The 19,432-nt window shown below is 38.0% G+C and overlaps 1 protein-coding gene across 1 annotated transcript in view; it reads right to left on the reverse strand.

Moving 5' to 3' along the window:
* The window catches only part of PEX5L (peroxisomal biogenesis factor 5 like), a 182,772-nt gene extending 169,713 nt beyond the window's left edge, over positions 1-13,059 (reverse strand). The window contains exons 1-2 of the mRNA XM_068545420.1: positions 12,498-13,059; positions 10,951-11,022 (exon numbers count right to left, since the gene is read on the reverse strand). Of these exons, the coding sequence (XP_068401521.1) occupies positions 10,951-11,022; positions 12,498-12,590 (165 nt within the window). The 5' untranslated portion in view covers positions 12,591-13,059. The remainder of the gene's footprint in view (positions 1-10,950; positions 11,023-12,497) is intronic.
* Between the last annotated feature and the right edge of the window lie 6,373 nt (positions 13,060-19,432).

Genomic DNA, 19,432 nt, shown 5'->3' on the forward strand with positions numbered 1-19,432 from the left:
TTGGAGTTTGGATGAAAGGGTAAGATGGCTCATTCATTTAGTGAAAGACAAATTTCTTCCATTTTTTTAAAATGCAAAGTTTCTAAGGTTTTATATCTTTAGCTTAAAAGTTTAAGAATAACTAAGCCTGTTTGTGAGCTTCAATTTGTTTTATTCTGTACTAAACAACTTGATTAAAAAAATCCATCAGCTGATGCACCATCACTCATCTCTTTTTCAGAAGCTACTCCCACAGTTCACAGAAATTAATGGGTCAATTTTGGGGACACATTTAAAATTTAAAGATAAAAGCTGAGAGTGTAGGGAAGTGATAATTGGACAACCTTTGACTGGAAGAAAACTACTTCCATGCTTAGTGTTTTTCTACAAGAAATCATTAATTATTCACTAATTATACAATTGAGATAATTTAGTTAGAAAAGAGTGATGAATGAACATTTTTTTTCTATTCAGAGCCTCTAGCACAAAGCCGAGATGGTACATTCTCTCACCATTTCTTTAATAAGTCACTTATTCATATATTTCAAGAATAAGATCATTTGGCCAAAAAAATACTATGATGAGGAATAAATAACAATTGTATTGAATGATCATTTGTGTGTGCATGTGTTTTTCCTAGATCACAAGATAGGAAGGAAGTGGTACTCACCCTGTCTGGGGGTAGACCATGTGAAAAATTAATGACTAAAAATGGAAATGACAGAATCATAGAGTTGTTTTGAAGAAAGAGAAGGAGCAATGGAGCATTAAAAAAAAAAAAGCAGGTTTGCAAGAACTGTGTTTCTGTCAAACCTTATAGGTGCAGTGCCAGAATAAGAGACACATTCCAAAGGCAGGGATCCGAGAGTGGGGCTGAGCAGAAAGGAAAAGACATGTACTGCAAAGTCTGGATGGGAGAGAAATAAAAGCACAACCACAGAAATGACAAGGTCAGGGCAATGGCAGAGCACTGGCATCTAGGTCCAGAGTCAGAAGAGAAGGAAGGGAAGTCTACTCTCTAAACTTTTGTTTTCTTTTTTACCCTTCTCACTCCCCCCCGACCCCACATCTATGGGGTTTAGGAAGTCTGTCTGCAGAGCCAAGAGGGGTTTGTTCATTCTCTTTCTCCTCTCCTAGCATTTGGATTCTCAAAGGGGAAAGTCTGTTTAAGTATCAAAAAAAGTAAGTATCAAAAAAAGAAAAAAACATTTGTACGGTCTTTCTGTTCCTTAATCTTTTTTATTTATCAGATTTTGAATTTGTAACATAAATCTTTTCAGTATAAATATTTCCACCCACAACTGCTTTTCGAAGCCCTTATGACAATAGACACTGATGGAATCAGTAACCAGTGAGAGTCACAGGCAGGGTTCATTAGACAAAGCACTGGCAACCCATTCAGAATGGACGGACTAGGCAGCTAGATGCTGAACTGTGGGCCTGGCTCACAATCCCCAAGGCCAATTGAAAGGGAGATGATAAGTTGATCCAGGTGGAGAAGACCTGGGAGATGAGCTGTGGAAGAACCCTCTGCTTCAACGTGGAGGAAACACTCTGCTAAGCTCATTAGGGGGAATCTTAGGAGATTCAAATTCCACTTCTAAAACTGGGAAGTTGTCACAAAGTTTGTGAGAACCTCGTTATGAGGTAGGAAGCATCTCATATTAACATCCTTTCATAAAAGTTTATCAGGCAAATTTAATAGAGTCAGCTGTGCACTTGAAAGACACACTGCTCTCAAGTGATTTCTCTGGATTGACTGGTATGCCTAGCTTACCAGCATGAGGGAGTTTGGAAGAAAGGCTAAGAAGCAGTTTAATTTAGGAAGGCAGTTATAGGGGTAGATGAATGAAGCCAGGACGAGAGGCTGCAGACCCGAATTCTAATATTCCCTGTGATATAAAATAACCTAGTGACACAGTCAAGCTACTTCCCTATCTAAGACTCAACTTATTCTGGTTGAAGTAGAACCAATATAATCAAACTTCTTAGCAGCAGCGCCCTTTCATCACCCAAAGCTTGTCTGCGCACCTGGGGCCAACTTACTCTCTAAGGGGTGAACCCCCTCCTCTGTTCAAAGTGGCTGGGAACGGGGTCCACGGAGCACAGTTTTAAAACCACTGGATTAGATTATCTTCTGAAATTCCTTCCAGCTCTAATGTCTACAGTTCTCAGACTGACCAGATGAATCTACTTAAAGCAACACCAGCACCAACAAAACAAAACAAATTCCCCAAACACAAAACCAGTAAAAGCACAACAAACCTTCCACAGTGAAAGGTTGAATGGTTTCTTTTCAAGTTGTGTTCCAAATGGCTGAGTTTAAGCATTACTGTCCCGGCCTGTTATTTTCATATATCACATCATTTTTACATTCAGCCAGCACTTTTCCCCATTAGATTAAAAAAATGGGCTATTTGAAAATTACTTACATCTATATATTTTTCCAGTCTGAAAGTCCAGTTTTTTATGCTGCATCTAATGAACATAGGCTGTACATTAATATCTTAAAATAAAGATATATAATGGCATTTAAGATATTTGTTGAACTTGAAGTGGTAACTCATGGTCTCTCTTTTTCAGTGGTTACAGTTTTTGACTGAGCCCTGTGGTTTGCATTACTGTTTGCAAAATTGGGGAAGAGGGACTTGTGGAGGAAAGCTGGGTACTTGCTACTCTGCAAGGCGGGTACCTTGTTTACTCTCTGAGTTGCTAAGTTGGTAAGACTAGGAGGTAGTAAAAGTCCTGAAGAGGAAATATCAGCAATACTTTCCACTTACAAATATCTGACCTACTCATTTTATCAAATGGGGATTTTTTTACATTTTAGGTAACAAGTTCTCTTTTGAGGTACTTGAACCGCCGGGGTACTGAAGACCATCTGACAATTATATATTTTTATTTATTTATTTATTTTATTTGTTTATTTTTGGCTGTGTTGGGTCTTCGTTGCTGTGCGCGGGCTTTCTCTAGTTGCGGCGAGCAGGGGCTACTCTTTGTTGCGGGCATGGGCTTCTCATTGCGGTGGCTTCTCCTGTTTCTGAGCATGGGCTCTAGGTGCATGGGTTTCAGTAGCTGTGGCTCGCGGGCTCTAGAGGGCAGGCTCAGTAGTTGTGGCACACGGGCTTAGTTGCTCCGCGGCATGTGGGATCTTCCTGGACCAGGGCTCGAACCCATGTCCCCTGCATTGGCAGGCGGATTCGTAACGACTGTGCCACCAGGGAAGCCCTGACAATTATATCTTAATGTCTATTGTTTTAATCAGATCGACAACTAGGTTAGGTTAGGTTTCAAGGGAGAGGGTGTAAAGCAGGAGAGAAACGGGGCGAGCAGAGGCCCACTCGGGCCCACGTCGGCATCCTACTCTCCTTTGATCTTAGAGTCTCATGAGTGTAACAGGTCACAAACTGGAACCCCAGGGCTGTAAACAGAACCACACTATTTTGTTTGACTACACATTGCTATAAAATTTAAAAACTGGTTTTAAACATTTAAAAAGCAGCAGATTAATTGCTTCTCTTGAAAAATTAGTATATGTGGTGATCCTGAGCCCATTTTTCAACAAGATGGCAATTAGCTGGGGCTGGTAGGTGCTGCTCCTTCTAGAGGGGCCAGCTGGTGACATTAGCCACTGCCCCCCTCACTCCCTATTTTTCTTACACACAGTCTGTTCCCCTCCTTTCTGTACTTGGTTGATCCAAGGAGACATTTGTATCTATGATCTCAAAATAGACTTTATTGTTTAAATTATAACTCAGTCCTGAAGAAATCCAAGGGGATTCTATACCTACTAAATCTAAGGCTTGTACCATCAACTCCCACCACTCACCCACCCCAGTACCTGACATTTATAAAGCACTTATTTCATGCCATGCACTTTGCTAAGCCTTTATTTACAGCAACTTATTTATCCTAACAACTACTTTATGAAGTAGATAGAATTTTCTTCATTTTATAGCAGAGCAGCCTGAGGCTGGTTAATTTTCCCAAGATAATATAGCTACTACATGGCTGTAGCCAGTTTTCATTCAGATTCCTGACTGTGAAAGCCTCCCTCATAACCACTGTGTAACAACTTTGCTATATTCACAATGGCCAACACGAGCAGTGGCAGAGGAGCCAGGAGCCCCGAAAAGGCACCAGACTAGAGTAACTGACAGTATCTTACAGAAGGCACGCAAACTGCTTACTAGGAAAGCAGTGGGAATAAGCAAAGTGAAAATGTGATGCAACAACCAACTCAACATTCAGGAAGTGTGAGCTGCTGATGGAAAGAGCATGAGACAAAATAGCCGTGGTCCTGGATTCTAGACTTGGTTCTGACCAGAGGAGGCTGAGCTGGACACAAGGCTCTCCAGAGGGGCATCCCCATGTGAACCTCACAACAGACATCTGAGCATAATAATAATACCATCTGAGATGGTATTATTCCACTTTACAGATGAAGAAACAGAAACTCAGAGAACTTAAATTGCTCACTCCAAGGTCTTCTGCTTAGTAAGTGGCATGGCCAAGACTAGAAACTAGGACGATGGCCTCCTACTTCATTCATTTCAGGTGTCTCCTGCCTGCCCCTGTGTCACTCTATAAAGAGCGACCCTCTACATTTTCTGGCCTTCTATCTTCAGATCTCAGTAATGTGTCAGAAGACTCTGAAATTAAGATATTAGGTCTGCCCTTTTTGTTTTTCCTAGAGTCAGAGGTGATGCCTAGGGGAATCAGTATACTAAATTGAAATGCATCAAGTCAAAAAACGAAAAAATCCTCTCAGCATTGTGAGTTTACAAGGAAAAATAAAGTAAGATATTTTGCATTACTGTGACTTCCACCCCTCACCCCCTTCTCAATTACCAGTAACTCAGAACTATTTTCATATTACTTGACACAAATAGGTAATATTTAGGAATAAAAGATGGGTAAAAATGCCTTTCTCCCAGTAATTTTTCTATTTAACCTTGTGCAAAACTTTCCCCTTGCCTTGTACATTTATTGATGATAAATAGCTTTGCTGACAAGATGGCATTTGTTGGACTACAGTAGTGAATCTTTGTTTACTCCAGTGCTGGTTTCAGATAGATAGCAAATTTGAAAAGCTTCAGCAGATAGCAAATTTGAAAAGCTTTGGCCTCTCTCATCACACCTAAATATGGCTTATATTCATTGAACCATTTCTCATCTATCAGTCTTTCCGAGGAAAATGCTAATGAGCCTATGTCTGCTGTGAGCATAATGGGGGCAACCACAACGGCATAATGTGCTTGGCCCTTCCAGAGTCTCACAGTATCCCGCTTCAGAATCTCCAGGCTGCCCAGCTTGTTTCTTTTCTGCAAGTCTAAAGGGGGTTTCTGTTCTTGGTGACCAACATGGGGTTCCAAGAAGGTACCCAGGGAGAGTGTTATACATGACGCCAAGAGACAGGGTCTCAAGCTTTATAAGCCTTCTCAGAGGTAAATGGGATCTGACTTATATTTAAATTAAGTCACCATATTGATATGGCAAAAAAAAGCACTGGCCAGATGGTGCTGAGTACAAGGCAGTGACACATATCACCCCCATTCCTTTTACTATTTATGAGTCCGAGAATCAGGTCAGCTGCTTAGATGGTGGTATGACCACACTAACTGTTAGCAGAAGGAAGTTCAGTGTCTTTTCCTGTTAATCTGTTTTTCTCATTCTTCCATTTTTCTTTCACGTTGGCCTTTATTTTCCTCTTTAGGATTCATTCCCACAGTGACCACTAGGATAAAATTACAATCCTACTCAAATGCTTATGTGCTACTGGAAACACAAGGGGGTGGCGATACTTTGTCTCTTCTTTTTCTTTAGAGAAAAATCACAGAAATTCTAGTTTCCGTTGCTTTCTGCTCGGGCTTCTCCTACAAATTTAAAAGGAGACTCTCACAAGGGTTTGGGGCTAAGAAAGGTATGCGTTGTCTCTCCCCACGGTGCCTCTCACGGCTGGTCAAGGCCCTCTTGGAGGAGGCTGTGTAGGTAAGGGAAGGGTGAGTGGATGGCAACAACCACCTTTCAGCTCTAATTTTGTGCACATTTGTTTTGAAGGGCTTTTCTCTCCTAATAAGCTATAGGGGCCAAGAGGGAAGTAAACTGCTAAGGAGTGTTTGTGGAAAAGATTATCCCTGTGAGGGTTCAATAAATAAATACTGGCCAATTATGATACTTCCTAGTAGATGGTTATTTTATATAATTAGAGCACTGAAGCAAAACAGTTTCTTAATGCCCACCTATGGGATGACCAGTAATGGGCGACCGTAGAGAGCTATATAGGATGATAGATGGTGTACTGGATTGCACGTCAGGGGGGAAGGCTGGCTTCCAGTCCTCTCTGTGTACCTGAGCAGGGACTCGGGGGAAACTCGATTCACCTTTCTAGATCTCAATGTTCCTGTTTGCTGAACTGGGGTTGTGTGGTGGTGTTATGGACTGAATGTTTGTGTCCCCTCCAAATTCATACGTTAAAGCCCTAACCCTTAATGTGGCTGTATTTGGAGACAGGTCTGCAAGGAGGTGATAATGGTTAAATGATGCCTTAAGAATGGGGCCCTAAAAAGAGGGAGAGACACCAGAGCTCTCTCTGTCTCTCTCTCTCTCTCTGCCATATGAGGATGTGAGGATAAAGTGAGAAGTTGGTTATCTACAAGTCAGGAAGAGAGCCTTCGACAGAAACCAACCATGCCAGCCCGTTTATCTTGGACTTCCTAGCCGCCAGAGCTGTGAGAAAGAAATCTGTGTTGTTTAAGCCACCCAGTCTCTGATATTTTGTATGGCAGGCCAAGCAGACTAATAGGTGGTGATGACTAGCTACTTAAAATGACATAATGGTTATAAATTCATCTTCTTAGAGAAACTCTAAGAGCTGGGAAGAGAAGAGTAGTATTTTACAAATAAGGAAATACCTCAAATCACAAGACTACCACAAGAACACAAGGCTACTAAGTGGAATTCAGTCAGATGCAAACCTGGGTCTTTAAGGCACCTTTAGTTGTAAATGTCCGTGATTTTCTTGTTTTCAGCATCATTACACTGGATGTCTATGAATTCTAGGTTTTAGGTTTCCAGGTAATGCCCAGTTGAAGAATGTCAAATTTATCACAAGTCATACGTAGGTTTTTTCTCTTTAGAACTGCAAGAGTTGTTTCCTTTGACCCGGCCATTCTCAAAGTATGGTCTGGGACCAGCAGTGGGAACTGAGGACTTAGAAATCCAAATTCTTGGGCCCTACCTCTCGACCTGCAGAATCAGAAACTCGGGGTGCGTGGGGCCCAGCAATCTGTGTTCTGAGAAGCCCTCTAGAGGATTCTGAGGCTGCTAAAACTTGAGAACCATGGTTCTGATCCATGTACACTTGTTCCCTTTGTCATGGGTTGACATTTGACATTTCCCCACCTTATTGCACTGAAAGCTATGCAGCTGCAACTCTGAGTCCTACAATCAACTCAATCTATGACATACTGTGAAAACTATTTTGAAATGCTTGAACCTACAAGTGTATCCCCTTTATAGTGATAATAGTCTATAATTTTGTGTCAGCCTTGGCTACCTCCTTGAAGTCTGCTTGGAATTTGAAAACATTTTAGAAAAAAAGCTATCTTGGTGAACATATCACAAACCTTGAGCTAAATTGACTCTATTCTAATTAAAAATAGTAATTTAAAATAGAATTTATTTATTCAAAGTGGCTAATGTTTTTAATCACTTACTCAAGGTACTTGACCATCTACTCCCCCACTCCCATCCCTGATATCTCAGCAACTTCAAAGAAAATTCATTTGTACATGAAATCTATTCCTAAACAAGATGCACTCCCTTCCAATCAGGAAAGAATATGTTAAAAAATAATAAGAATAATCCAAAATACATATTTAAAATTTCTTTTAAATATGTATTTATTCTAGAAAGCCAAATATAGAACTAATTTTATATATTTTATTATAATTATATGTATATAATAACTGTATATATGTCTATTATATACATTATATAATTATATACATAATGAAATATCTGTATATATTTAATTTATATCAAATGTCTGGGTTTTAGAGGTATAAAGATTTTTATCTAATGCTTCCTTTGATTACTTTCCTATGCTTGAAATTTGAAAACTCTAGGGATTTTTGGAGAATATGGACTTCAATGCCAATGTGATACATTTATATTTAAATGACTATAGAAGTGTGTGGGTGTGTGATTACATATTATATGGCAGCTCCTATTACTTTAGGACATCAACACTAATCTAAGAATTCTCTGGAATGTTTTCATGTGTATCTCAAATAAATCTTGCCACTAAAATTTCACAAAAAGAGAAGCACAATATTGCCTTTTAAGAAGAAAACCTTACACATTTCCAAAATTACTTTTTCTTATGTAGAAATAACACAGAAATCACCTTCTACCCCCTTGAATGTGGGCAGCCAGAGTGAACAAAATCCTCATACTCTGGGCTGCTTCTGCTATTAACTTGCTTACGTAAGCAAAATTGTGGGCTTTCTGTGGAAGTACAAGACTGGCAAATCACATGACTGATAAAACGGCATATAGCTTGCACAGCATTTGTAGAGCGACAGCTTCTGAATGACAGATTAAATGAGTTTAGTAGACTTCTGCCCTTCACAGCACTCCAACTATTTTATTTAAAGCTTTTTGCAATTATATGAAGATTGACTAACAAATTTCTACCATGTTTCTGAAAAGACATAGGAAGACTAAATAGAACATAAAGATTCCTTCCCCCCTGCCAAAATATATATAACAACTGTGAGATGAAGCACTATTAGAAAAAAGTGTTTTACCACATCCACACATAAACACACATACACTTTTAAAGTTGATCTCCTAAACTTAGGAAGAATTTTTTTGTAGTGTTATAAAGACTAATTAGAGTGTTTTCCCAAATATTTTACTTCGAGGTGTCAACGCTGTCATTGTTTCTACCTAGGATTTGTTCATTACAGCAACACCAAATAAACCTTCCCCAAAAGGAAGGACTACTCTTACTGCCAACAGCAAACACCAAAGCCAACTCATATTCATAATTACTCATCTTTTGAGACATGTTTTGACATGAATGACTCAGCAAAGCTGGGTCACTGCCAACTGGTGCCAACTGGTCCAACGGCACCGGCGGAAACATGATAACTACAGAGACAACAGTGACTGAGAAACTGAATCCTCCCTCATTTGATCCAGGTAAGAAAAGTGTTATTTTCTGAAGAAGCAGGAAAGTGGGTTCTCTTTTTTAAAAGATTGCTTAACAGTTAATAAAATGTGTTTAGGCACAACAATATAAATTTTGTGAAAAGTACCACGAGAATAAAAGAACAATGACTCCCTTTTCTGAATCCCCAAAATTCACTTAAAACAAAAAGAAGCTTTAGGAAAAACTAAAGAAAAGAAAGAAAGAAAACAAAAGCAGCTTTGGGGGCAGAATGATAGTAAGGAAGTATAAAAAGAGTAGGAATTTAACTTCTACATGATTAAAGAAGAAATAAAAAATAAAACTTTTAATTTTAATAGAGAAATTTATAGGTATATATGTTCTCATAATATACTCAATTGTATTTTACTAGTTCATTTGCCAGGGAGGTCCAGTCCTTTCATCAGAATGCTAGTCTACAGCACAGGATCTATGGGAGATGGAGATCACACACCCCAAGTAATTAATCTGGCATAGTTAAAATGATAGCTAATAGCCCAGCAGAGCACTCAGGCTCCAGTCCCACTTATCTTATTAACCGAACTGACAATTTGGCGCTGAGTAGAAACATAGGGCCATATCCAACACTCTTCCACCCTGGTTTACTCAGAAGCAGGAGAGTGAAGATAAGGCAAGAAAAACTTGAAGGTAGTTTGAGTGAACCCTGTAGTATGGACATATTCTGCACCTCCTGGGGAGATGCTTTTTTCAGTTTTCCCCAGAAGACCACTTCAGTTACCTTAATTATTCCAGGTCTAATAAGCCAGTTGGTAAGTTAATTGTTTCTGGTTGCTATCTTCTGATGGTCATTTTTCCTTTTTTCAGAAATAGACACAAGGGCTCCTTTAATGCAATCACCATGATGCAAAACAGACTGCATGATTAGGAAACTGTCTAAATTCAACTTGGCTTTCTGTAACTTGCTGACTGCCTTCTTTCTAACTTCTTCCTCTGCTCAGATTCCTTTGAATTATTTCTCTATCTCCACCTGAGCTTACATCAGAATCAGAGCCACTTACACATGAAATAGATGTGCAGTTATCTTGTCTCCCTGATAATTAACAAAGACGTTAAGGGCTAATGCCAATTCAGTGGCACGAGCTGGATACCTTCCATTACCTGTCTTTGTTTATGGTATATTAAGCAGTTTTCATTTCACCTTATGGGCCCATATGAAATATAAGCTAGATGTTTCTCAAATCACAGGCAGTATTAAAGAATATTAAATAGCTTCTTTTTTTGTTTGTTTTTAAAAAAAAGTCTCTAAATTTACTGCAGATAATCTGAGAAAGTAAATTGGGCAATATGTTTAAACTTCTCAGTTTTTTAAAGTCTTATATCCCTGTCCTCTTAAATTATATTCATTGTTTTACACTAATAGTAGCATTTCTCATTTTCAAAATAATTTACTTTCTGGTTCTTATTTAAATATTTTTTTCCCAACAAATTGTCATTGTACTGATTTCATTTTTCAAGTGGGGCTTTTAATTTCCAAAAATTCTCTTATCTTGCTCTGCTTTACTTTTCATCATTCTTACATACAGGACATACATGTTGACATCATGCAGAAGTCAGTGCATCAGAGGCGTTAGACGGGGAGGCTTAGCTGCTTTCAAAACCTATCTTATTATGCAGGCCTCAGTTAGACGAGCTAAGCTAATATAGCTTCCAGGGCAGGGCAGAAAGCTCAAAGGGCTTCAGTTGTCAAAAATCTACAATGCAACATTAGAAAATGTATGTAAGCATTCACTTACCTGTTTTTGATCAACAATTATTTTCAGGTCTTCATCACTGCTTAGTTTTCCATATCCTTTTTCTTTACTTTTCTTGTGAAAGAATAATTTTAAATGATCATTTAGTTTCTTTCCATTAATAATGTTAATTCCCACTTAATACTTTTTAAAGATAAAAGTCTTTTCTTAGCATTGTTCACTAGTCATAATACATCATTCTTTATGCCAATCTCTCATGGACAACAGAAAATATCTTTGTTAAACTGCTGGCTCCTGCTTAGCCTCTCCCATCCAAATTATACTTTTAATCCTTCTCTGAATATTGTTATGCTTTTCTTTTTTCAATTCCATATTTTTAGAAAAGATTCTTTAATAATTCGAGATAAATAAGCAACTCCTTAAAGAGTCCCAGCACATTTTTCTTAAAGACTGAAACTGCATTTAGTGATTATATTATGCTTAAGATTTCAACTATCAAATGTTTTATTTTAATCCTTTATATATTTTTAAGACTAAGCAAGAATAACACCACTCAGATAACGAATCTTCAGATTTTCTGTGTTTGCTTATAAATCTGATGAAAACTAACATTGGAAAAGCAACTCAGAAATAATTTTAAAAAGATAAGTAAAATAATTTTCAAAATGAGGTAGTTTGAAAAGTTGGTAGGGTACAGACCATTTTAAAAAATGTACTTTATTGGCATTTTCCCCCCATCTATCTTCCCCATAGCAAAAGTTCATAACTTTATAAGTTAGAAAAGGACATAGATCATTACAATCATTTTACTGTTGTGTTATAGGAGAAAGATAATATGCCTGAGTCTTTTCTTTTTCTTTCTCCCAGTGCAATGGTTAAAGGAAATACCAGGAATGACAGTTGCTTCTTCATAATTTCAGAAACATAGTACCTTCATAGAGGACCAGTAAGAAAAAGAAAAGAAAATTCACTACATAATTAGCTGTAATCCAAGGTTATTATTTTTAAAAAAAGCAATTCTTGTTCTCGGTATTAATTATATCAACTAGAATTAAGGGAATTAAAAATATCTGTTTGCATCTACTGTGCCATATTAGGATCCTCATCTCATTGGGGGAAGAATTACATCCTTCAGCGAACATGACATAAATCTTCTTTATACTGTGGGAAATGATTCTTGTCTGTTTTTTCTCCTGTAACGTTTCAAAAGCAGATTTCCATATTTCCTCCCCAATAAACATACCTCCTATTTTTGTGGGGTTTTTTTCTGTAATAAAGATATTTTTCTGAATCTTCAAGTATTAGGATGCATAAATAAAATCTGAATTCTCATTCATATATTAATGAGTTTAACCACTTAGAACAGAACAGATGGCCACAGTATTTCTCTCTATTATTATTCTTGTCCTCATTTGAGGTTCCATTTCAGGATAGATGGAAAACAAAGAGAACAAGGTTGGTTTTGATCAAGATGGACTTCCTTCCTACCACTTTGCTTTAGTCCACTGGTTGCCATAAGATATTGTCCAGAGACCCTCTAATGCAAAACATTTAAAAATGCCTTTCTGAATATTGATCTGTATACGTACCAAGTAGCTCATGTGCATGACCCGACTTCTGGACAAAAGGACATTAAGTAGAGATGGAATGTGGCTCTTTCCATCCATTTCACTGTCAGACATCCCAGAATTCTTTGCACCAGCAGCAGTGGCTTCATTGCCAGAACTTGCTGACCAGAGAACCACAGATCTTGCCCAGCAACAGTATTTATAGTGTACCACAATAATCGAAGTATCCCCGAATCACTGTCTTGACTTTGTAAACATTGTGAAATTTTGGGTTAGCACAAAAAATTATTGAAACTAAAATTTCTTCTTTTCTAGCTTATATCCAAGTATATGTTCCCTGACTGCTGTTCTAGTTTAATGCTCAAAAAACCCCTCCATCTATTATTAATTATACACATTTTTATATTTCATCTCACGCATATGGACTACTCAGCTTCTCTGTCATAAAAGCTTTCAATTCTCCCTTTTCAATGTCCTGCCCCAGACTTTCTTGTGATTAGCAAATCACTGCTAATAGATATAACAATGTCGGCATTCACAGAACGTAATTCAAGATCGCCATTTCTGCCAATACCAGATTCAACTTTTCCAATTTAATCCCAACTCCCTATCTGGTTTATTACTAAATCTTACCAGGAAGAGGCTAGGGAAAGAGATTATATCCCCAACTACTGTAAGTAGAAGTTGGCATTTTCCAAGAGTGGGAGGAGGCATTTAGAGCTCTGGGCTTGCTCTTAAGCCCCTAGTTTCCAAACAACAGACAACTGTACACAGAGTCAGAAGCCTTCCAGTTTTACTCTAGAGTTAAGCAATATTTTCTAGCTCACCCCATAACGCAGGGGGATTAAGCCTTTTCTCAGCCATAATGGTTATTCGCTCACTTACTGCTTATTTCTAGTGCGGGTATAATCCTCTTTCAAGCACTCAGCTTCCCACTTTGACTGCTTAGATCAGCCAGCCCAGGCCGGGGTCTTCAGCTCTCCTCCCTCCTCCCAGCCGGGAATCCCTGTCTTCTATCTCTGCACTTTGTCAAGCACAAAAAGCAACTCCATAGTTTCTGCGTGGTCTTTCACATTAGCCAAAGGTCTGAACTCGAAGGAGAAAGCAAGCTAACCTCCCCCACTGTCCCAGCGTGAGGAGGCAGGGCTTCTGTGGGAGGAGAAGCCCGAGGGTAATCACTTCCTGTGCTCCTCCCACCTCCCCTGGCAGCCACTGGAGCTGAGGATTTCAACTGAGGCAGTAAGGTTAGGCCCCTGTCCACCTCAGCCTGAGCATGCTGCCTGTTGAGAGCCGATTTTGTGCACTGCTCCCCTGTGTGCAGCTGAGGAGGGAGCGTCAGTGCAGTGGAGCTAAAACAGTGCAGCTGAGGAGGGAGCGTCAGTGCAGTGGAGCTAAAACAGTGCAGCTGAGGAGGGAGCGTCAGTGCAGTGGAGCTAAAACAGTGAGGACCTCGAGGTGGGAGAAGTAAGGAAAGGAAGGAAATAGTCATCATTTGCTGAGACTGCCTCCCTCCCTGTGAGAAGCTTTCAGCTCAGGGTAAGTGTGCAGTCTCTGAAACTCCAAACACAGTATCTCCCCTCTCCATCACACATTATGAACCCTTTCTGAGTAACTGATAGGAGAACTATCTTGTTACTTTTTAGTACTGCCAAAATTTTTAATACCACCGAATCAGAGCTGTTGTTTTCTTAGAAACATCGAGCCTAACTGGTAATCTTTCCTCTCTGTAAATGTTCCACCAGCTCTCCTTGACCCTATCTACCTCCACAAAAGTGAAACAGAAAGCTGGGTTTATTCACTTGAACTAAATAAACCATAAAACTTGGAAACTGTATAGGAAAACCATATATGGCCACAGATATAGAATGTATTAAATAAGGAAATTTTGCAAGTAAGTAACAAAACAATAATAAAATTTGATGGGATAGAGACCTGACAAATGAAGTACCCAATGTTCATTTTAGAATAAGAGTTTATGAAAAAGAAAGAGTTTTAACTGAAAGCTACTAGTTGTATATGGGTTGAATTAAAAGGATTCATCATACTCACTAGGAATGGAATATATAAGGGAAGTTTTGAAAGGGAAAAGGAACACATGATTTAATTAATTGTACAAATTAGCCTCAATGACAATTTTTGCCTAACTATAGATGTCAAAATAAATATAAAGGTTTGCATACAAAATTACAAAAAATATTATTACTATTACTTATTCAATACTGCAATGTGATAAATAGTAGACCTGAATTTATTTAAGCAAATGTTAATGAAGAATAATAATATACACAAAAGAAGCAAAGACCTTCCTACTCCCTTCGTGGTTGTCAGTATTCAGTTCCTATCTTCTTATTTTTCCTACCTTCAATCCCTTCTTCACGACCACCTTCCTTCCTGCAGCCTGCAAAATTGCTCAGTTTTCCCTGTTCTAAAAGATGACTTCCTCACATCTGCTTTCCCCTAATGACATTCATTTAATCTCTCTTATCTCTTTACCATCAAGCTTGAAAGAGTGGTCCGTGCTCACTAGCCATAGTTCCTTCCTTTCTCTTCACTTCTAAACCAATCACAATCAGGTTGCAATTTACTATAGTTGCATTCTTGACGGTCACCAATGGACTCCTAATTATCAAATTCTCTAGCAGCCCTTTTTAGAACTAATTGTATGAATTAGTCCCAAATACAACTTAGGATTGACTATAGATGTCAAAATAAATGCAAATATTACTTCTTTCAGTGGTCAGGTCTGTATCATGTATTTTCAGAAATGTCTTTGTTGTTATTTACACCGGTACAGCTGTTACATGGTGTTGCCACCAGGTGAATAGGATATCAGCGAGAGGGGGGAGGACTGGGAAAGGAGACACTGTGCTAAGAAGACACTTGCTGAGTTTGAGGTGTCTGTGGAAAGTTCATCCAAGTGGAAAGATCCAGTTGGCCGCTTGGTTATATGGATCTATAGTTTTAGAAGAGAGATAGGGCAAGACATATGGATTGATGGGGATAATTAAAATTGTAGGAGTGGTCGAACTCATTAAAAAAGAAAATGTAGAGTCAGAAGAGAAGAGGACTAAGGCTGGAGTCGTGGAGAATCATTACATTTAAAGAATGGGCCAAAGAACCCAGTGAAGGAGGCAGAATAGGAGTGGCCATAGGTATAGGAGGAGAACCAGAATGCAGTCCAAGGAAAACAAGTCGTAGACGGTGTCAAATGCTGATGAAAGGTTAAATAAGGAGAACTGCACACTTTCACTGTATTTGGCATTTTGGAAGTCATCAAGGATGTTAGGAACAGAAGAATTAGTGAAGGTGGAATCAAGATTAGAGTAAATTAATGAATATATTGGTGGTAAGGGTGAGAGAGGACTTATTTTCCCTTAGAAAACTTGAATAAAAAGGGAAAGAGGGGAAATTTGGTAAGGTGGTAGATCTCATCTTAAGTGTTCTTAGGCCACAGCTTAAAAAAAGAGAGAGAGAGAGAAAGAGGAGCAAGAATGCTAGTGAAAAGACAAAAAATACAGGGTGAGAATACTGGGAAAGTTATAGTTTTCCCCCCTTTCCTTGTGTAAAGGTATTGAGTATGTTTATGGTTCAAGAAGGAGCAGTAATAAAAGTGAAAATGTAGATACCAGAGGGTGAACGGGAATAATTCATGAAGCAAGAAAGTAAGAACAAAGTGCTTTTGGAGAAAAACTGCATGTTTCTCTTTTAACATTTACAATTTTGTGGTATATATTTACATAAGAAAAATCTAGAAGGATATATACCAAATATTAAAAATCCTTTTCTCTGGGCGATGGAATTATGCATGATTTGTGTGTTCTCTTTATACTTGGCAGTTCTTTTTGGAATAAGAATGAATTTCTTTTATAATCATAATAAGAAAGAAAACAAAATATGATTGCTTGAGAGATCCATACAATTGCCATAGAATAGACTCATTTTAAGTCTACTTTGCAGAAAAGCGACTGGGTCAGGGCTTTACCCTTCCTTTAATATGTTTCTGGAGGGATAAATACTAGTTTTTTTTTTTTTTTCTTTAAATGTTAAGTTTCATGGTACAGTTATTGCTTCTGTCCCTTGTGGCCAGTGTGGTAGGATGGTGAAGTGGATGTTTTGTTTATTGTATTTAATAAGTCCCTTTCCTCTTCAGTCTCCCTTATAATATTAGCTTTCAGTTTTTGATATCATTTTGGTCCCATGTCCCTTCTTTTTTTAAAAGATCCGCAGTGTCAGCACATCTACCAACACCACTGCTGTGGGAGCCAAAGAAACAATGAAAGGAGAAAACAGAAAAAGAGGGAGGAGTTTCTCTCCAAAGACTTGGAATAAAAGCTTGAGAGTTTCTCCATTTAGGACATAAGCCTGGACAGACCTTTTAAATAGAAAGTAACCACCTTACCAATTAAAAGGACAATTTGCAGATCTTTTATTTTTCTTATAGATGGAGGAAATCAACCTTCTGAAGGGGAAATTCATTACAGAGAATTATTTGCAGAGGTGCTTATTACACTTGGCATTTTTCAAGAACTATTTTTTTCTTTTTTAAAGACATTCACAGTTGTGTTCTCCCCCCCACCAACTGTGATGTTATGGAAAAACAAAATAGCCACAGGGTGTAATTTTTTAGTTTCGGGCCAGGCTTGAGGAAACATAACATATGGTAATCAAATTCTGTCCTAAAGGTATATTGCTGGGTGAAAAAAGAAATGTAAGCACAACAAATATGTTGATGCATTTTAAACCACGTTTTAAGTCATATGCATATGACCAGATATTTAGTAATTTTTTGATTTTAAGGCTAAGTGTAATTGGGAAAATAGATATTCCAGTTACTTACTAGTTGAACAATAAAATGGCAGTGATGTACATTATAATTTTCACTATAGCCTTGCAGACCCTCCTTAATGCTGCCTTTCCTATCTTTAGAGTGGCTCTTGGTCTATAAGAAAATAACCTGAAGAGTTTTAAAGCTTCTTAGAATATTTTCTATTTTCCAGGTTCTTCAAAGATGAGAATTCTCCGACATAAATATCCATTAAGGTTGCTCAATCTTATGTCATTGTACGATGACATTTTCTCAAGAACACAAGTTCAGTATTAGGTATGCACCTTCTTACATATCTTTTCCAATATTTTATCATAAGAAATCAAACATACAGCAAAGTTAAAAGAATTTTACAGTGAGCATCTGTAAACTTACTACCTAGATTCTACCACTAACATTTTACTATACTTGCTTTTTGCATATCTGTCCATCTATCTGCTGATTTTAAGGCTAAGTCTAATTGGGAAAGTATAGTACATATAGTATATACTATTTTTAAAGTATAGTACATATAGTACATACTATCACATTTTTACAGATTCTTTCCTCCAAGGTTTATTTAATTTAATTTAATTTTAAAACGCAAAAAGCAAAACCATTGGTTTAGTAAGCTTCCAAAATAAGAGCACTAAAAGTTTAGGATTTGTTACCCTACATCAAATCATTACTTTCATTTGAAAAGCAAATCAGTGAACTGCATTTCTAGTGCTAGTGATAGGTCCTATCACTAAGATTAGGGAAGAGAATTTCTGATCAAAGGGCTGGGATTTTTATAGCTCTCAGTCAAAAGCAAGTGATCAAACTCAATTTTCTGAGATGAATACAGGGTGTGATAGGCAGTTCCAGTTGATATTAATCATCGTCCTTAATTTCATATTCTTTGATCATCAGTGTTTCCTGCAAATAACTTCACTTTACTCTGGGCTATGCAGTATTTACCTCTGGTACATCCAACAAAAGTAGCAAGACTCAGGCAGGGCTAAGATGGCTAATGGCTACTCAGAGGGGTTACATATGCTCTAAGGAATAGTACAGTACTTGGGTGGTTTATTGAGATTAAGTAGGCAGAAAACAAAAATTAAACTTGAAATTTCAGTTATGTCAGCTTCAGCAATGTTCCACATTACTTTGAGGACAATAAATACACTCTTCTTAACCCTCCCTCACTTCCAAAACCAAACAAAACCACTTTCAAAGAAAAAAACAAACAAAAAATGATGTCCTACTTAACAGGAAAATTCTGAGTCCAATTCTTTCATCTGAAAGGTTCTTGTCTCTACAAAAATCATTTTCTCATCTCCTCTAGACTAGGCTCTTGAAGCTGTAAATGCAGTGGTATATCATGTAATGACTGATACATAAAAATTGTTTCCTGCCTGATGAAGACGATTGAAAAATGATATATATTTCAATCTACTAGATGTCTTGGCATTATGTGGTATTGGTGCTATTTCCAAGGCAAGGTGAAACTTAAAGCACTCCCATTTGGCAGTTTTACCTGTCATCACTCAAAGAGCAGGGCTGGAGTGCTTGTTGGTGTGAGACAGGTAAGGGGCCTGAGAGAACTGCCATTATTTTGGATCCTCAAATGGTAAATAAACACTACTGTCACATAAAAAGTCTCCTTTCTCCCCAAAACACTAATAAAAAGGCAAACTATGTATTCTATATTTTTGTAGCTTGAGAAAAATATGGAATAATCTCTTTAAAACTCAAACTGTTACTTGATGCTCTGCTTCTGATCCTTATTGACATGATTTCTTGTTGTTATATGTGTTGGCCCTACCAGATGGGGGCTAGAAGCGTGTTGCGCCAAAATCAAAAACAGTGCTTATCACTGGCTTCTCCAGTGGCTCCTTTTCCCTCTCACTGGTGCACCTGGTTGGTGCACCTGGCATCGCACACCTGCTAATGACTCCTTTATAACCACTGATCTGGACATGATGATTCCATGTCTTTGTGAGAGAAAACAGCAATCTTTTAACTTTAATAAAAAGGAAAGAAAAAACTTGCTGCCTCTATAAGCATTCTGTTTGCCAGGTATATTACGCCTCTGTGATGCATAGATGACGCTGATGACAGTGCTTGAGAAAAATTTGTCTATGAAATTTTGTTTCTGACAAAAGTCAAC

Source organism: Eschrichtius robustus, chromosome 6, assembly GCF_028021215.1.
Source record: "Eschrichtius robustus isolate mEscRob2 chromosome 6, mEscRob2.pri, whole genome shotgun sequence".
Classification (NCBI taxonomy): Eukaryota; Metazoa; Chordata; class Mammalia; order Artiodactyla; family Eschrichtiidae; genus Eschrichtius; species Eschrichtius robustus.